This window comes from Gossypium hirsutum, chromosome D05, assembly GCF_007990345.1.
Source record: "Gossypium hirsutum isolate 1008001.06 chromosome D05, Gossypium_hirsutum_v2.1, whole genome shotgun sequence".
Classification (NCBI taxonomy): Eukaryota; Viridiplantae; Streptophyta; class Magnoliopsida; order Malvales; family Malvaceae; genus Gossypium; species Gossypium hirsutum.
In genome coordinates, this window is record NC_053441.1 from 49,080,802 (window position 1) to 49,100,396 (window position 19,595).

The 19,595-nt window shown below is 35.6% G+C and overlaps 1 protein-coding gene and 1 long non-coding RNA gene across 2 annotated transcripts; both read right to left on the reverse strand.

The window, feature by feature from the left end:
* Positions 1–4,129: 4,129 nt before the first annotated feature.
* LOC107903866 (uncharacterized) lies at positions 4,130–5,915 on the reverse strand. Its single transcript, XM_016830042.2, has 2 exons — positions 5,168–5,915; positions 4,130–4,685 (listed from the first exon to the last, which is right to left on the reverse strand). The coding sequence occupies exons 1-2, from the start codon at positions 5,704–5,706 to the stop codon at positions 4,271–4,273; spliced, it is 954 nt and encodes a 317-aa protein (XP_016685531.1). The 5' UTR covers positions 5,707–5,915; the 3' UTR covers positions 4,130–4,270.
* Positions 5,916–17,036: 11,121 nt separating this feature from the next.
* Positions 17,037–17,864, reverse strand: LOC107902957 (uncharacterized). Its single transcript, XR_001685647.2, has 2 exons — positions 17,633–17,864; positions 17,037–17,267 (listed from the first exon to the last, which is right to left on the reverse strand). It is a non-coding gene; the product is annotated as an uncharacterized lncRNA (long non-coding RNA).
* Between the last annotated feature and the right edge of the window lie 1,731 nt (positions 17,865–19,595).

Consider the following 19,595-nt stretch of genomic DNA (forward strand, 5'->3'; position numbering starts at 1 on the left):
CTCATCATCGTCACCCTCCTCGTCTGGTGATGGGAACCTCTCGAGCATGTTAGGGAGTGGTGTTGGTGCGGGGCACCCATTTTGTTTCACGATGCGGATCAGAATGTCTCCTATGTCCTACATGCAACAGGTCTACCAATGCGATATCGACATATAATAAACACACAAATTTAACGTGGAAAAACCCCTCAAAAGAGGATAAAAAACCACGGGCAAAGATAATTTTCCTATAATGACAAAAACGAAGAGTACAAAAGATGGAGATAAAAAAACTAAACCCAAAAAAAACCCAAAAACAAAGAACCCTCAAAACGAAAACACAAAATTCTCTAAATGTATTATGAGTTCTATTTTCTAATGGGTGTGCTTTCTAATGTTGTAAAAGAACCTATTCATAGGCTAAATTAGTAAATCAAATAAATATGCTAATAAATGCTAAATATATTATACTAATAAATACTAAATCTTCTAGAAAGAAAATATATTTTGTTTAACTTGACTTGCAAGCAAATCTCTTAGAATTTGAGTCACACAACTCTAACACTTTTGATGTTATTTAACATGGGTTTTTATGAGGACTTAAAAGGGGTTAATTTAAAATTTTGTAATTTTTAAAAAGATTAAAAGAATAATTTTTCTCTTTTAGCAAGTCTAGTTAGCAATCCATTAATGAGATAATGGTTAATTGATCATTTTGAACAATTTTTTCTGATAGCAATGACTAAATTGACAAAAAAAAATTAGAGTGATCAAAATAAATCTAACCCTGTTTTAGGGTTATTAATTGAGTAGTTTACTCAAAATACTATTACCATCTTGAGGGTTATTAATTGAGTAATTTACTCAAAATACTATTACTATCTTGTTTTTGAAATTAAATTCTACTATTAGTACTTATATTCTTATATTGTGCATTAGTAATTTGGTTGTACAGACCAATTTTTGACCCGGGCCTAGTACCCAAACTAAACCCACTACCCAAATTAGGCCCAATGGTAAAAAAATAAAAAAAACCCTAAGCCCAACAACAACAGCCCACAAACTAAAAATTCATAGCAAACCCTAGCCATCCCTTGTTGCTCCCATGTGCGCCGTACTCTGCCACCACCTACCACCGCCGTTCGCCTTGTCCCATCGCCACCTGCTCCACCTGCAAACAATAAAGAAAAACCACAGCAGCAAGCAACAGGGGGCTTTGTTTTTTATTTTATTTTCGGTATAAAAACCGATGAAAAACAGATTGTAGAGGGGGGGACGGATCTTTATGTTTGTAAAAAGGGGGCTTCCTATTTTTGTAACAAAATATTAGCAAACAAAGATAATAAAAACAAGAAAAATATTGAAGGTGATTTGCGTTCTCCCATTTCAGATTTGTTTTTTTTTTTATTTTTTTTATTTTTTCTTCTCTACATCTACAAACAAAGAAACGGTTTAAAAGGGAAAGAAAAAGAACGGGGTACCTGAACCGCTCCGCTTGCGCCGTCACCGGAGTTCCATTTCGGGCTACCGAAGTCAGACCATGAAAGCGACATTCGGGATTTTGCTCCTCGACCCTACGGCTCTGAAGCTCGGCCTTCAGTCGGTCCCTAAAACGGGGTTAAAAAATAGACCGTTTGGAGCCTCCGACCACCGCACGTGGCGGGGTCAATGGTGGCCCATTCGGCTAAGAGAAAAGGGGGGGCTGAGGGGATTTTTTTTCTCTGAAATTTTTTTCTGAAACAATGAAAGAATGAAAATTTTTTAAAAAATTTTGATTAAATAAAGGTTACAAAACGGAAGGCCCCCTTAACTCGCGCGGTGACCCGACCCGAGGGGAGGATCCGCGCGTTTTCTAAAAGGGGGATATTTGCGCATTTAGTCCCTCCGATTTTGAAGCATTTTCAAGGAAGTTTTAATTTTGACCACAAATTTTCGCATCCGTTTCAATTTGGTCTAGGAACCATGCGCCTGGGTCTTGGCAGAACGGCGTCGTTCGATTAATAGGAATAATTTCCTAATTGGCCCTTCTATTTTTTGCGCGCCTCACATTTCGATCCCTTACCCTATTTTATTTTTTATTTCAGTCCTGAGATTTCGTTTCAGTTTTGATTTAGTCCTATTATTATTATTATTATTATTATCATTATTATTATTACCCACTTATTTATATTTTTTTTATTAAAATTTCGGTATATGTATATATACGTGCATATATTTTTATGATATTTATACATTATTTTTGTAACATATATGTATATACACTTATATATTTTTACAACTTATATACATATCTATATATATTTTTTCATTTTCATAAATATATAAATATTTTTTTTCTTTTATATATTTAAATATACTTTATGTATTTTGTTAATTTATATATATACGTATTTTAGTTTATGTCTATATATATCTTTTTATATTTAATTGTATTTGTTATTTATTTCATTTTTGTTATTATTTTGAATGAATGATTTAATTTTATTCCTTTTTATATTTTGTTATTTTATATGTTGTAAGTTTGATTGTTTATATTGATTGCTATTGCTCGTATCGTTTTATACTTTCATATTCATTATGGTTTTGCCATGCATGAAAAATGTAATTTGCTTTCACTATGGTTTTGTGTTTTATTTTACTCGATATAACAAATTTGTTTTGAATAAATAATATTTCATGTTTAGATTCGAGAAAATCGAACCCTAACTTACTGGGTTTCGATTTTCATAATAAATCTAAATACACGAATCTTTTCAAACTCAAGTTTTTAAACGATCTTGGGAATTAATAAAAGATCGTGCCCTAACTTACTGGGCCTGATTTATTTTCTAAACTCGAGATAATAAAATATTTTTTAAATAAGCATTTTTTCATTCGCGTATCGGGAATTCGAGACATTGTGTCCTAACTTATTGGATATGATTCTCTTTCTCGAATAACGTGAAATATCCCATTTTTCCTGAAAATTTTCAACGTTTTAATACAAGGATCGTATTTTTAAAACTCTTCAAGGTTCTCAATTTTCGACATTAAGACATTAAGTAATCAACTAGGTACCAATTTTGGGCGAATCGAGGGTGTTAATCCTTTCTCGTGCGTAATCGACTCTCGAACCCCTTTTTTTTGAATTTCGTGGACTAAACTTGTTGTTTTAATAAAATCAAACCGTTTATTAAAAACAATCCCTTTTCGAGGTGATCCAATCACACCTCATAAAAAAAAGATTGGTGGCGACTCCTGTTTCTTTTTTTTAAAAACCCAAGTCGACCTCATTTTCACCAAAAAATGGTGTCAACATTGGTCATTTTCAATCTTTGGTACTTTTAAAATTTTAGCTTTTAACCAAATGGTAACTACTAAATTTATTAAATTTTGCACTTTTCAAAAATTGAGACCAGCATATTATCATATGTGTAATGAGATATCAACTTATTTTTACATTTTACTTATAAAAAACCAATTAATATATTAAAGGACTATTGTTTGCATTATAACTGGAATTTCAGACTTCGAAAAATATAGAAATTAAAAATTATTCAATTGGAGAACATGGACTAAAACTACAACTTTAAATATAATACAAAACTAATAGCAAAATTTAACTAAACAGATTTATCTTATACTACTTGTTCAAGACTAAAATCTCAAAAACCAAAAAGCACTATGACAAAAATTGATCAAACTGAAGTACAAATATTAAATCAACTTAAGCAAAGCAGAAATTGACCTTCACGTTATCATTGTGTTTAGCCCGTTGAGATTTTTCTGTAAACCTGTAAATGTATAGAATTTTATTTTATTTTATTTTTTCATTTTTGGAGATCATATTCATATAGAACCCAGCGTAAATGCTTAAGAAAATGAATAGTTGAAGCAATATGGTAACGGTGTTCACTTTGCAAAGGATGTTGGAAAATCCAACTGATTCGACTAATTTTCATTCAATCTCACAAACTGACGGAGGATTTAACACATGATTTTGCCTACTAATGGTTGAATACCATGCAGCTTGGACTCGGGATGTGAGATATAATGTTCAATTTTCTGAACTTTTTCATGTTTTCAAGGATCATGGCCTCATAGCTATTTCTGAATCTGTGATGGATCACGGATAACAAGAAAATGAAGACCATGTATAGTTCTAAGTCTCTGCTCCTAAAAATCACAATCTTAATTATTGAATAAGGGTTTGCATATATAACAGAGATGCCCTTTAAGATTCTGATAGATGAATCATACAAATCCAGACATGGTAGAAGAAAAAGGGGCAATTTCAATACGTAATTCAACATTAGCTTGATGCGCTCGAAGACATCTTAATATTCCGAAGGATTTGCCACATAAAAGTCGATATAAAGAAGAGAAAGATACCGGTAACAATGGCGTACTTGATACCGAGGTTCACCAGCAAGTTTACGAGAAGCCCGGCAAACACAACACCAACGAAATTGGTTGATACAGCTGACCAGAAGGGCATTTCAAGAATCGAAGCTACAATGGCTCCAGTCCATGCTCCCGTTCCAGGGAAAGGAACAGCCACAAAAAGCATTAGGCCAAGCCATTGAAATTCTTCCACTGGGCCAGCCTTCTGTCTGGCTCTCTCGAAGAGACTGTTAAGTAACTGAGATGCAAACTGGTTTTTCCCAGCAAGAAATGTGGTAAATCTTTTCAGGTAAAGTACAATGAATGGCACTGGAACCATATTCCTGCAGTTAAATGATACTTTTAGAAAAAAAAATTATCATCAGCTTATTTAATTTCCCAGAAAAATTATGCATAAGAAATTAATTGTTAATTTTTAGTACACTCAAGCACATGCATTACAATATTAAAACTAGCTCGTTCAATACCTCAAATTGCTCAAGCTTGACTTCAGAGTAATCAAACCAAATATAAATTTTACTTTTTAAACTAACTCAAATAGCTTACCAGCATATTTGCCTATTTTACATCCCTATGACTAACTTTCAGTGTTATTAAAAACAAAAAACAAAAAATGCTACCTTTACTTAAAATTTCAGTGACAAGTATGCATTCTATGGAAACTATTGAAGCCAAAATTTTCCAAAAACAAACAGGTTAAAACAAAATCTTTCACAACAATTAAGCTCAACTCTATAAACATGAAGCTATAATGAACTAAAGACTTGAAAGATCCTCAATTAACGAAAAAGAAAATAAAGCTAACCCAAGAGTAGATAATATTGTCAGGAGTGTAGGCTTGAGTTTCATCCAGTAACCAACAGGAATAGCTCCCCGAAGCTCAAGAATAGGAAGCGTTGCAAGAGTGAAAACCACGGCCTCATCGGGCCAACCCAAGCCACGCAACGCATTGGCAATCTTGAGGCCAAAGCTTGAAGCTCTAATGGAGTCGGCAGCAACAGTAGCCGCTTTAGCGTCCCCAGATGCAGCGTACCAAACAAGAGACAAAGAAGCCCAGAAGACAACCCAGAAGATGATTTTCACTGGAGCCTCCCCAAAAGAAGGCAATATTTCATCTTCTTTGCTTGTATGAGCTGAATTAAGAAACCCATTTGAGGAAGCTCTAGTTCGGCTAGAAGGAATTGGAAAATACTTCCGGTTTTGAAATTTTGACCTTAAAAAGAGGTCATTGCTTCGAGCAGTAGGGCCATGTAAATGGGAGGGTAAGATATTGAGATGGGTTTTCTTCAAATAGAATGATAATGTCTGTGGCGAACTTGCAATTGCTGGTGATACAGTAGCCATTGTAAACTACGAAATTGGGGCTATTGGAACTTTGTTTTTTGCTCCCATTAATGAAGGGGTTTTAGAGAGGAAGGGAAGGATTGTGAGATTGATACAATCAATTAGAGATTTTTCTTTAATGCCTTAATGCATCATTTAGTCCTAAAGTATGCCTTTTATTCGTTCTGGTCCTCCAGGTTTTTTTCTCAAATGAGGACGTAACATTTTATAATGTCGGTCGCTCTGGCCATCAATTTATCGGTCTGACCATTCTAGTTGGTTCAATTAAAAATTATTTTTAAAATAAAAAATAATTCAATCAATTTTTTAACCACTTGAATTTATCTATACTGATTTTTTATTAGCATTTGACATTATACTTTTGAGCTTAATATAATTTACCAGTATGTTTTAAATTTATTTTTAATTTTGTCACTTTACTTTTATTTTATTAAAGTTTGTTATTAAAATTTTATTTTTAATTGAATTTTACAATTTAATTTTAATTTAAAAGAATTTGAAGTGAAACTTTAATAAAAATAATATTATACTTAAAAATAAAAAATAATATGAAACTAACAATTAATAGAAAAAACAATGATTTATAAAAAAAGAGTAAACTTATTCTGTTTTTATTTTTTTTATTTTCAAGTATTTCTTTATTAAATAAAAATTTTAAGTTAATTTAATAGTTTTTAATATTTTATAAATTAGCTTATTGTTAACTATTAAAATAAAATATTTAAAATTAAATTTTTTGGTTAAAATTCATTTTCAAATCATCAAAATCAATGTAAAATTTAATTAAAAAACAACATTAGTGGTAAAATTCAACAAAATTCAAATTTTAATGGTAAAACTCAATCACATAAAATTCATTTGAAAATTTTAACCCTATTCTCAAATTATAAGGGCCAAATTAGACAGAATAAAGTATAGTGATAAATTTTAATACTTCCGGGTATCATGGTGAAATTTTGCATTTTAACTCTAATTCTTTCTATGTTATAAAAATATCTATAGCCATTCATTATCTGTCATATGTCAAATGATAACCCCACAATACTTTATCATTCGAAAATTCTTTTTTTTTTAAATATTTAGAATAAAAATTTATAAAAATTATTAAAAATTTATAAAACTCTAAAATATATTTTAAAAATATGAAATTATATAAAAAATGTCGAAGGAAGATTAAACTTGCACGATTACCTATATATATAGACCCGCATCCCAAACATGCTTCCAATCTTCTCCAACATTCACTCGGATGGGGTCTATCACTATCCCCACAAACACGAGTTTTTGTAACAGCAACTGGTGTCTCAACCCGTGGAGGCCCATCAAACCTGGCCCGTTTTTGCGCTAGAGATGTATCCCTCATAGTCTTAGTCCGACCTCTCTCTCAGTCTCTCTTTTTGCGCTTAGTGCGCTTGACTTCCTCAACAATCTTTGTCTTGTCTACCAAGAGGGAAAAAAACTCGCTCCCTCTGTGGAGCTATCAAAACCTTGAGGTCATACCTCAGCCCCTCCCCGAAATAAATGCTCTTGTTGTAATCAATTGAGACAAGCTCACGAGCATATCTGCTCAACCTCAAAAACTTGGTCTCATACTCGGCCATAGTCATATCCCCTTGAGTAAGGCTCATAAAATAGCGTCTACGAGCCTTCACATAACTCGCGCCGACATACTTGCCCTGGATGACATTTTTAAAATATTCCAAAGTAATTTGATCAAGTTGAGTACCATAATCAATGGTCAACCACCACTGGTAAGCTTCATCGTGAAGCAACGACACAACACCCTTTAATTTTTGCTTAGGAGTGTAGTCGATATCGTTCATAATCCTTTCTATAGCCTCCAACCAATATTCAGCCACAGCTAGAGCGACCCCAGTAACGCCCTTAAACAGCTTAACACCATTGGACCAAAGTCATTTAGTTACTGATCCTCGACTCCCAGATCCAGAATGGGTCCCAACAACCCTCTCTAAAACTCTCAATATGGCTTAGGGCAATACATCGTCCCCAATCGTCTGAGCCTAAGACCAATCTTAGTAGTATGTGTACCCATGGTTTCACTTGTATCCAAATTGGGTATATTGCCCATCGAAGATGGCTCAGCTCCAGCTCCTCTTTGACGCCCGCCGTGCTCACGGGTACCACATCCACGAGTTCCACATGCACTCATTGTATTTTATCTACATTGGTAGAATTTTATGTATCAATTTAAATTTTCTTATCAAATGTCTTATGCCAAAGATCATATCATAATATTTTTTAGTGTCGCTATAGTTTTTAACTAAACCAAGAGTTTTACTTAAACTACAGTATTATTTCTAACTAAGCAGTTTAACTAAAGCAAAAGTACTTTCATGATTGGTGCTGGAGACTCGGTATTCAAAAACTTATTTTTCAGATTTTAACAGAAAGACACTTTGTTAAAATAAAACATTCTTTACAAAAATTTAAACCCAAATCATAGCTCGAGTTTTGAACCTAGGCTCTGATACCATCAAATGTAACACTCTAAACCTAGCCTAGACGTTATGACCAGATCTGGTGATGTTACTGCAAAACATTTGAAAAAAACCCAAAAATTGTTTGATTTGTAAAGTTGATGCTAATTATTACTAAGTAAAAATCCAGTTTATTAGCGATCATTTCTTTCTTAACCAAATTCGATGAAACCGTTGATTATTTATAGTTTTTAAATATTTAGATTTGTAGCAAAATTTTTAATCTAACTCGATTTTTTAAAATACGATATGTTGTTGGAAAACCATAGTTTTACAAATACAGTGAGTATCATAAAAATTATGTCAAAGTACTTTAAAATGGAAATCAGAATAAAATCCAAACTTTAAACAGTCAAAAATAGTCCAAAACAAAATAAACCAATTTTTTTGTAAATACCAAATAATAAACGTTTTAATCGAGCTCCCGTTGCTATGACCCGTCTTGAGCTTGAGGGTTACTTGATAGTAATAGACAAACAGAGAACGAGCTTCGAACTCAATGTGTAACATATCATAAAACCAACAGAAATCATTTCAGACATATCCCGAATACAAAAATAGTGTCAGAACATATCGGATGCATATTTATATTCCTACCCCTATCCACTACACACCATCTACGACCATCCAACACAACATATAGGGTATCAAATACCTATCTAACCTTACACACCGCTTAGTGTCAGTATGACACTTTTCAAAATATTTGCAGCTTAGTTGCTAGATCAATAGGCTGTTTATCACCAAATATAGTTATACATGTGGCTGAGCCACCAAATACGACAGATAATTAAACTACCCACACTTCCTCCAAAACACAAATCCCACCTCAATGCACATACAAAATTTATCGGATATCAGAATATACATGTCATACATACTCTTATAATAGATACAGATCATGCTTGATGAAAAATAGATCAGACTTACTTTATTACAGATCATGCGAGCATAAATCATAATAACCATGCATACACATATCAATATTTCACATTAACAGAACATTAGAGATCATGTTTAAAAAGCTTAAGTTATGTTTTACGGACCCTACAGAAGGCCTACATTAGACCCGAATGACGCTTACGGTCCTAGAGTAAAATTTTAGAATTTGGGTCCACATGGCCCAATTGGCACAGATTGTGTGTCTCACACGGTCCAGCACACGACTTATCACATGACCGTGTGTCACACATGACCTACTACATAATTGTACAATCTCCTTTTTTAGTTTTCATTGTTCTCTGTTTTCTTGAGTTTTCGTTACACACCTTGATTGTTTCTAATGTAATTCCAAGAATCGAGTAATCCAATACTAATTTGACAGAAAATACGAGTTAATTAACATGTTATTTTACAAAATCTAAATGCAAAATCGACAAATAAATGGGCAAAACTATGTTGATTGAAGTTCCTAGCACAACGTTTAACGACTTTGATACAAACTAAATGGAGCTCACGGTTTCAAGTCTGCCAATTTTGATTTGTTTTTAATTTCTATTTGCTTGTTGTTAAACACTGCGTTTAGTTTAATTTTGATTTCAGTGTACAGCGGACTGTTTAAATGAAACGATAAGTCTTGTCTTTACTTTGGACAGCTGTTTATCTGTTTTGGCAGTACCTTTTAACCCCTTATGATAGCAAGGAGGGTATGATGAAAAACATGCCATTTTTCCTTCTGTTGGTCTTCTCCTCTCAACTTCTTCTCATTCTCTTCTTCTTTTGTTCTTTCTTTCTTCCATCCAATTATTCAACTCAATTCACCGATGATATCAAGGGTATCAGAGCCATAACGATATTGATATCCGGTGATGGTGTCACCACGAGACTGCAAAAGGATATGAGAGTCATGCAAAAAGACATGGGGCTGATGCAACAGGAACTCGCTCAACAGTAAACCAATGTATCCCAAATGGACACTCGAATAGAATCTCACTTTAAAGAGTTTTATGAAACCATAAAACTTGGCATTCGAACCGAGCTCCAAAATTTCTTTGACCAGCATGTCGGACGTGTGACCCCAACCACTCAAGAGCAAACATCAGACAAGGGAAAGGGGTGTTGGGGGGTACGCCTCCTAGATTTCCACCAAATGAGTCTCTTTTATTGTCACCTATGGTCAAATCAAGTCACGTGGGCGTCCATTCAAGGGCTAGTACCTTAGACTCTATGGGAAGAAACTCTAAGTTTGAATGTCCGAGGTTTAATGGGGGTGACTTCTGAGGGTAATGGTCGAAATTAGAGTAATTTTTTGAAGCTGAAGGTATATTGGAGCAATATAAGGTGAGAACTGTTATGCGTCATATGGAAGGAAAAGCATTAGACTAGCACCACTTTTTCAGCCAACGACATGGAGGGATTCAAATGTTATCGTAGGAAACCTATGCTCCTAGGCTGCAAGAGAGATTCGGCTCTTCCAACTTTACTGACCCGATGAATGAGTTGGTCACCTTGAAGCAATAGGGGTTTGTTGACTAGTTCCACTACCAATTTGTAAGCATTTTCAACCAGCTACACTTGCCTAAACCTTACGCTTTAAGTATATTCATAAGTAATCTTAAAGTGGAAGTTGGCCAGTACCTTAGATTATTCAAACCTCAAATGTTGTTAGAAGCTTTTATGTTAGCTAGACAGGTCGAAGGCATTGTATCTACAAACATGGTCAAAAGGCCTTCTCTAATGGGGGAGTGGAGGTATTCTAAACCTTTATTTCCTAACCCCAAACCCATCAGTCATGTCCCCACCTCTGAAAGACTTTCTCCAACCCATAACAAACTGAAACCACCTCTAAACAATCATCGCACTCTAACCAAGTCCTTATCCCAAGCCGAAATAGAGGATAGGAGAAAAAAAGGGCTATGTTTCTGGTGCGTCGCAACGTATACCCCAGGACATAAGTGCGTGAAGTCCCAACTGTATTAGCTAGCGGTGGAATCTCACAATGAAATAGGAATGGAGGCCATAACCTCCCCAACGAAAGAGTTTCAAGATTGTTCCAAATAGCTTGAGAATATAGAACCTGAAGTTAAAGCCATCCCTCCTGTTCTCTCATTACATGCATTACAGGGATCCCAATGGCATAACACCATGAGAATTGCAGCTAGAATTGGGCACATTGATGTGATAATATTGGTAGACTTGGGTAGCACACGCACTATGTGGACTCCAAACTGGTCAAGAGAGGTAACTTATCTGTGGAACCAGCTAATAAAATGGAGATTATGGTTGCTGATGGAGGAAGTTTGTACACGAGGGGACGGTGTCAAGCTATTGAGTGGCAAACACAAGGCTACAGTTTTGTAACTGACTTCATGGTCCTTCTGGTGAAAGGTTACGATTTGGTGCTGTGAATACAGTGGCTACTTTCTTTAGGAGCCATCACTTGGAACTTCCAACTTCTCACTATGAAGTTCGAACACGAGAGCCACGATTACTTGCTTCAAGGTATTTAACCTGGAGGCTTACATATACTGACGGGTCAACAAATGTCCAAATGCTTGTCTGTGACACCACTCGGTCCTTGTCCTATGATATTGGCTGCCGAACAATACACCAAGCTAAAAATGACACCTGCATCTACTCTAACAGATTTGCAACTTTTAAGAGAATATGACGACGTATTCCGAATGCTTAATACACTTCCCCCTGTCAGAACACAAGATCATAGAATACCATTGCATGACGAGACAAATGTGGTGAATGTGAGGCCCTATAGGCACCCTACAGTGCAAAAGATAGAAATTGAGAAGCTCATCAGGGAGATGTTGCCCGCTGGGATCATAAGAGACAGTAACAACTATGTTTCTTCACCGGTTGTTATGGTTAAGAAAAAAGATGGGAGTTGGCGCTTGTGTGTAAATTACCGCCACCTGAACCAACTAACCATTAAGGATCATTTTTCAATACCCACTATAGAAGAACTGTTAGATGAGCTTAGACAAGCTCTCTTTTTCTCTAAATTGGTCCTTCAATCGGGCTTTCACCAAATTCGAATGTATGAGGGAGACATTAGCAAAACTGCTTTTAAAACACATGAAGGGCATTACGAATTTTTGGTTATGCCCTTTGGCTTAACCAATGCACCTTCAACCTTTCAGGTAGTGATGAATGCTATCTTCAAAGATTTACTAAGAAGGTTGGTCTTGGTATTTTTTGACGATATACTTGTCTATTCCAGCAGTTGGACTGAACATATGATGTATTTACAAGAGGTGTTGCAGCTTTTGAGGAACAACCATTTGTTTGTCAAGCAAAATAAATGTACATTTGGCACTCATCAAATAGAGTATTTAGGGCATGTTATAGCTACAGAAGAGGTGACGATGGATACCGCAAAGGTAGAGGGAGTTTCAAATTGGCCCACCTTAAATTGGTCAAAGAATTAAGGGGCTTCTTAGGCCTTTTGGGTTACTATAAAAGATTCATAAGAAGCTATGGGGTTATGGCTCGATTGTTGACCAATTTACTCAAAAAAAACACCCCTTAGAATTGAACCAACCATGAACAAGCTGCCTTTGAAATGTTAAAGCAAACAGTATGGCAAGCACCAATGTTATGCTTGCCTAACTTTAATAAAGAATTCTGCATTGACACGGATGCATGTGGTCAAGGGGTCGGGGCCGTGTTACACCAAAAAGGGAGACCAGTGGCATTTTTTAGCAAAGGGTTAGAAGTGAAACATCAAGCACTTTCTATCTATGATAAGGAAATACTTGTGGTTCTCTTGGCAGTAAAAAAATGGCACGCCTATGTGGTTAGAAGGATGTTTTAAATCAGAACTGATCACCAAAGTTTAAAATTTTTAGCTGATCGACAAGCTATTACTTTATTTCAAAAAAAAAATGGGTCGTTAAAATACTCGGTTATGACTACTACATCACTTATAGTAAGGGTGCTCAAAATCTGGCAGTTGATGCTTTGCTTATGAAGGCCCACGAATTCGAAGGAAAGCTCCTTCAATGTGTGAGGAGTACTTCATGGTCAGACTTATGGAAGAGAGTGGTGAAATTTGCTTTATCTGACCCCAAGCCGCACCAAGTATGTATTGAGCTTCAAGAGGACCCTCAGAGGCATCCAAAATATTCGTGGAATGGGTAGGTACTAAGGAGAAAAGAGAAGGCAGTTGTAGGGAACGACATAAAACTCAAGAGGGAGTAGTTCGAATGTTTTCACTGTAGCCCATTGGGAGGTCACTCAAGGGTGCACGCTACCAAAGTACGAATATCTGAACAAATATACTGGAAGGACCTAACCAAGGATACAAGGAAATGGATCAGAGAGTGCCCTGTTTGTCAACGATGCAAGACAAACCATGTTGCCTCCCTTGGTTTCCTACATCCCCTACCTATCCCCATCGAGCTTGGGAGGCTATCAGCATGGATTTTATAGAAGATTTACCTATCGTCTGTAACAAAAGCACCATCCTAGTGGTAGTTGACAGACTCAGAAAATACGGGCATTTCTTACCTCCCTCACACCCTTTCACAACCATCACGGTAGCTCAAGAATACTTGACACACGTTTACAAGCTACACGGTATTCTTGAAACAATTGTATTAGATCGGGACAAGATTTTTGTGAGCAATTTCTGGCAAGAATTGTTTAAAAGATTAGGAGCTAAACTTTGCTTGTCAATAGCATACCATCCACAAATAGATGGATAGACTGAAATTCTGAACCGGTGTCTAGAAGGCTATCTAAGATGCATGGTGAGTGAATGTCCTAAGGAGTTGAATGGTGGTACAATACCACACACCACTCAGCAATCCACACCACCCTATATGAGGCCCTTTATGGTCAAACACCACCCCTACACTTGCCTTACCTAGCTGGCTCTTCCAATGTAGCTATTGTAGACCGAAGCTTGCAAAATAGAGAAGTCATGAAGAAGCTTTTTCACTTCCATTTGAAAAGGGCTCAAGAAAGAATAAGACAAATTGCCAACAAGAAGAGATCTAATTGGAGTTTTGAAGTAGGGGATTGGGTGTACTTAAGGTTACAACCATACCGGTAACATTCACTCTGCAATTTGAAGAATCATAAGCTCTCTCCTAAATACTTTGGACCCTTCCTTGTAGAAGCCAAAGTGGGTCAAGTTGCTTACAAGCTAACCTTACCAGTCGGATCAAGAATTCACCCTACGTTCCATGTTTCCCAGCTCAAAAAGCACATTGATAAGACACCAAATTCATCTATGCTACCTGTAGTGGGGACTGATGGCGTCATTGACAAGGAACCCATGAGAATATTAGACAGAAAGATGGTCAAGAAGGGCAATCAGGCTGCGACAGAGGTGCTGGTTGAATGGTTCAACACTTATCCAGAAGGCTCAACATGGGAGGACTTACAAGGATTACAGCAGAGGTACCCTACTTTTGATCCTTGAGGACAAGGATCCTATTCAAGAAGGGAGTATCTGATACAGGCCAAATGGAGCTTAGGGTTTCAAGTTTGCCAATTTCAATTTGTTTTTAATTTCTAATTTGCTTATTGTTAAACATTGCGTTTAGTTTAATTCCGATTTCAGTGTACAAAGGACCGTTTAAATGAAACAGTAAGTTTTGTCTTTGCTTTGGACAACTGTTTATCTGTTTTGGCTGTACCTTTTAACCTCCTAGGACAGCAAGGAGGGTATGATGAAAAACAGGCCATTTTTCCTTCTGTTGGTTTTCTCCTCTCAACTTCTTCTCATTCTCTTCTTCTTCTGTTCTTTCTTTCTTCCTTTCGATTATTCAACTCAATTCATCGACTATATCAAATTTACCCCTAATGACACAGTTGAATACCACAGAGCTTAACTTGCTGAAGGATCAAACGCCTCGTGAACTTCCCTTGAGAGAACTCAAATGATTAACATGAAATAGCGCAACACACACAGATCCTCATTTTAACAAAAGATAACGAGAAGAACAACACTACTTACTCAAGAATGAAATAGCCTAGCAATTAGTCACACGTCTACCACCAAAATCGAATTGACACACGGTACCATAAATAAGAAGTAAAGAAAGATTGAAGTTGAAAAGGAAAGAAAAAAAAGAGAAACAAATGCTAGCAATTTCTTTTTACTGGAACAACGTGAAACAATTAGGTAGGAAAAAAATAGGAAAGATGGGAATGTGCCAAGTGTAGAGAAAATTAGGGGATTTTGTTGAGATTTATTTATTTTTTTAAAAGAAAAGAAATAAAATATTTAAAGAAAATAAAAACTAAAACCAACCCAACTTATTATTTTTATCAGATTATCCAAATATAAAGTTTTATTTTTAACACAATCACTATAAGGGAGGCTCAAATAGAAATAGCAAAAAATTTGTTACTTTGGTCACATAAGGATTCAAACACATAACTTTAAAGTAAGTTAAAGTCTTACTACTAAACCAATAGACTCATTCTTATTATGAATTGACCGAAAATAATATTTAAGCCCAACAAACAAGATAAGGCTAGGCGCAAAAATAATTGAACCGAAGACCTCCTACACACTATCAATCCCCCTAACTATTAAAACAAATTCTTATTTATAAAAGAATTTAACAAATCAAAAATTAGATTTTTGGGGCATTACAAGCTTTACTTCTTACTGATTAGATTTAGAATTACGTTTTCTTAAATAGTGCATATTTTAGGACACTCGAGAGCCAAACTTTATTGATTCTCTTTTGCTATGATTAGATTGAGGTTAATGGGAGGAAAGTTAAGTAACTTTAAAAGGAAATGATTTTTCTTTCTTTTGTTTGAATAACTTATCCTTTTACATAGAAGGGAAAGTAGAGGGAGTTGCTGTCCTTCAATCTCTACCAACTTATGCTTTTTCAGTTTTTTTGGCTCCTAGGGGCATGGTGGAAGACATGCTATCCAAGATTTGTAGAATGTGGTGGGATAGCAAAGAAAGTGGAAGGTTTTGGGTGATGCTTCAGTGGGAGAGAGTTTGTCATCCCAAGGGCATGGGTAGGCTTAGGGGTGTTCATTCGGTTAACCGATCGATTAACCGACCTGAAATAGCTATAACCGAATTAATCGACCTTCCAAAATTTTTAACCGTTAACCGAACTGAATTTTTTAAAAAAACATTAACCGAACCGAAATTTTTTCGGTTAATTAAGTCGGTTAATCGAAGTAACTGAAAATTATATGTTTTTTATTTTTGGTTAAAAATTAACCGAATTAACCAAATTAATCGAATTACCGAAAAATTCGAGTAATTAACCGAATCACAACAAGGACTCCTTGTTGATCAGATCAGTTGCATAAATTCAAAAACAGCGCCAAGGCTATTGACACCAAAATATGAGAAGATATCATTCTGAGTCTTCATTTAAGAGCTCGCAATCACAATTAACAACCGGTAATCATGAATAAACATTTTGTGCTTAATACAACAGAAGTTTGTATTAATGAGCTGAAACATCGGGTGCTGTCTCAGCTGCAATTTGGATTCCAATTTTGTTTGCCCTATTAGGTATACATACATGTACCTTCTCTGTAATTCTGTTTCCTACGAAAAAAGGCAAAAACAAACAAAAGAAAGGATTTCTTTGTTGTTGTCTTTTCATGCAAATTTAAGCCAAAACTACGTACACAGTTAAAAGGTAAAACATGATTTGAAATACATTACATCTCATCTAACTTTTCGACAAAACAATCCGAAACATTAGGACAGAGGCCACTTTGACACAATTTTTTTCATTTTTTAGCAAGTTTAAACATCTTTAAACAGGGAAATTAAATGCTGAAAGTCCAGCATTTGGACAGAGGCCAAAGTTGGCATTTAACCTCTCATAATTCCCTATTATTTCAATCAGTAATAGTCCATATCCTCAACAAATTTAAGTATATTCAATTCAGCAATTTCATACTTAAAATTTCAAACTTTAAATAAATACATTTCAATCTAATCTTAAACTATAAGCAACAATTAATGAACTTAATGAACCTAATGAAATACATTCCTTAATGAACTTAGCCTGATCTTAAACAACAATTAATCTAAATAAGCATTTTCAAAACTATAACCAGTTTTACGAATCCGGATGTGGTCTGTACTCGGCCGCCGATTCACGAATCCTGCCTTAAACAACAATTAATCTGAATAAGCATTTTCAAAACTATAAGCAGTTTCACGAATTCAGGTGTGGTCTGTACTTGGCCGCCGATTCACGAATCAGGCCTTAAACAACAATTAATCTAAATAAGCATTTTCAAAACTATAAGCAGTTTCCGCATCTAAGACAAGTATATGCATAGCATGCATTAATACAAGCACACCAAAAGCTAACCCTACAGAAATAAAAGCCTATCTACAGATTAATAAAAAGATCATCACTTACCCATCTAGCGTACTCTAAAAATGGAAGTGGTTTCAATCAGTTTCTCAAGAAACCCTAGCCCAAAAACAAATAAATAAAAGCAGAGAAATGGAGATTTATTACCTTTTTGGAAAGTTGCTAGGAGTTGAGGGTTGACAAAGTTGCAGAGAAGAACAAGAAAAATTAGAGAGAAAGAAGAGAATAATTAAAGAAAAAGAAGAACAATAATCGGAACAGGCGGACGGGTGGACGGCCTGACGCTGATGGAATGGAATGGCTATTAGTTTTAGTTTTAGACTATTACAGCTGTTAGAGACTTAGAGTTAGACTTTAGTTTTAGTTTTAGTTTTATTGGGTGGGTAATTGGGTAGACTTTAGTTTTAGTTTTATTGGGTTGGGTTGGATAATTTTATTTATTAATTTTTCGGTTAAATCGAAAAAATTCGGTTAACCAATCAGTTTCGAACTGAATTAACCGTTAACCGAAAAATAAAAAAAAATAACCAACCCCCGATCGAAAAAATTCAGTTAACCGATCGATTAACCGAATTCGGTCAGTTAACCGAATTTTTTCGATTTTACCCAAATTATGCACACCCCTAGGTAGGCTTGGCTTTAGGGACCTTCATCTCTTTAATTTGGCTCTCCTTGGCAGACAATTGTGGAGGATCATCTCCTTTAAAGACACATTATGCTATAAAGTTTTGAGTTCTAAGTACTTCCCTGGGGTGACATTTTCTGGCCCAAAGTGGTGGACAAACCGTCCTTCACTTGGTCCAGCATTGTCGAAGCTGCTAAGGCACTCAAGAATGGCTTCGGTTGGCAGGTTGGCAATGGTGAAAGCATCGATATCCGTAATGACAATTGGGGTTTGAAGGCTTAAACGGTAATGTTTTGAACCCCAATACTCTGAGTACTCATGAGAGAAGGGTGAAAGACTTGTGGATCGACAACAGTAGAAGATGGAACAAAGAAAGGGTGTGTGCGATCTATGATAATTTCTTTAGGAACCAAATTTGCAATTTACTGATTGGTGATAAGAATTAGAGTGGCAGAATGGTGTGGTTTCACAACCCCTTTGGCTTCTTTTCCTCCAAATTTGCATACTCTTGGCTCATGTTGAAGCAAGTGGGTTTCGGCCCCCGCAGCTTTTTTTTTTGGAGAGCTTTATGGAAGCTGAGCACCCTTCCCAAAATCTGTGTTTTCACCTGGCATGTGGGCCATGAGCTCCTGCCTACGAACGCTAAGATTGCTTCCATTCGCCAGGGCTTTCGACAGGACTGTCCAAGGTGCGGTGTTGATAAAGAAACTCTAATTCAAGCTCTTAAAGACTGCTCAACAGCAAGGACATGATACGGATATTGGACAAGAAATCTACTACCGATTTCGTTACAACTTTGTGGAATAGCTGGAATAATCGAAACAAGTTTATCTTTCGAGGGAAGGAAGATGATGCGCATGTTGTCTGGGAAAGAGCCAAAACCCTCATCATGATTTCCGTATTTACAATCTGGTTAATGATCCCTTGTTACCTGTTACTCCTGCATGTAAAAGATGGGAGAAACCACCGAGTGGTTACGCAAAAATAAACTTTGATGCCTCTGTTAAGAATAATAAAAAAAGGCTATGGGGTTATTGTTCGTGATGAGGATAGTTTCACAATTGGAGATGGTGGGGGTTTCAAGGATGAGGTTGTGACGGCCGAGTGGGCAGAACTGTATGCTTTTGAAGAAAGTTTAAAGATAGCGTGTTCCCTCAATATTACAACGGTTGTTTTTGAGACTGACAGCACGTTTGGTTCTCTATATTGGAATAGAGGCGTAATGGAATAGAGGCGTAATAGCAAATCAATTGTTTGGTTAAATGTAATGAAATAGAGGCGTAATAGTAACCTTGTGTTTGGTTGAATGGGATAGAGGTGTAATAGCATAATGGAAAAAATTAAAATGACTAGAATACCCTTAGCATAAATTTGTTTGGGTAAATGATTATTGTTATTATTATTTAAATTTTAATAAGATTATTAATATCAATAATAAATAATTTAATCGTATTTAAACTTAATTATTATTAAATATATTATAAT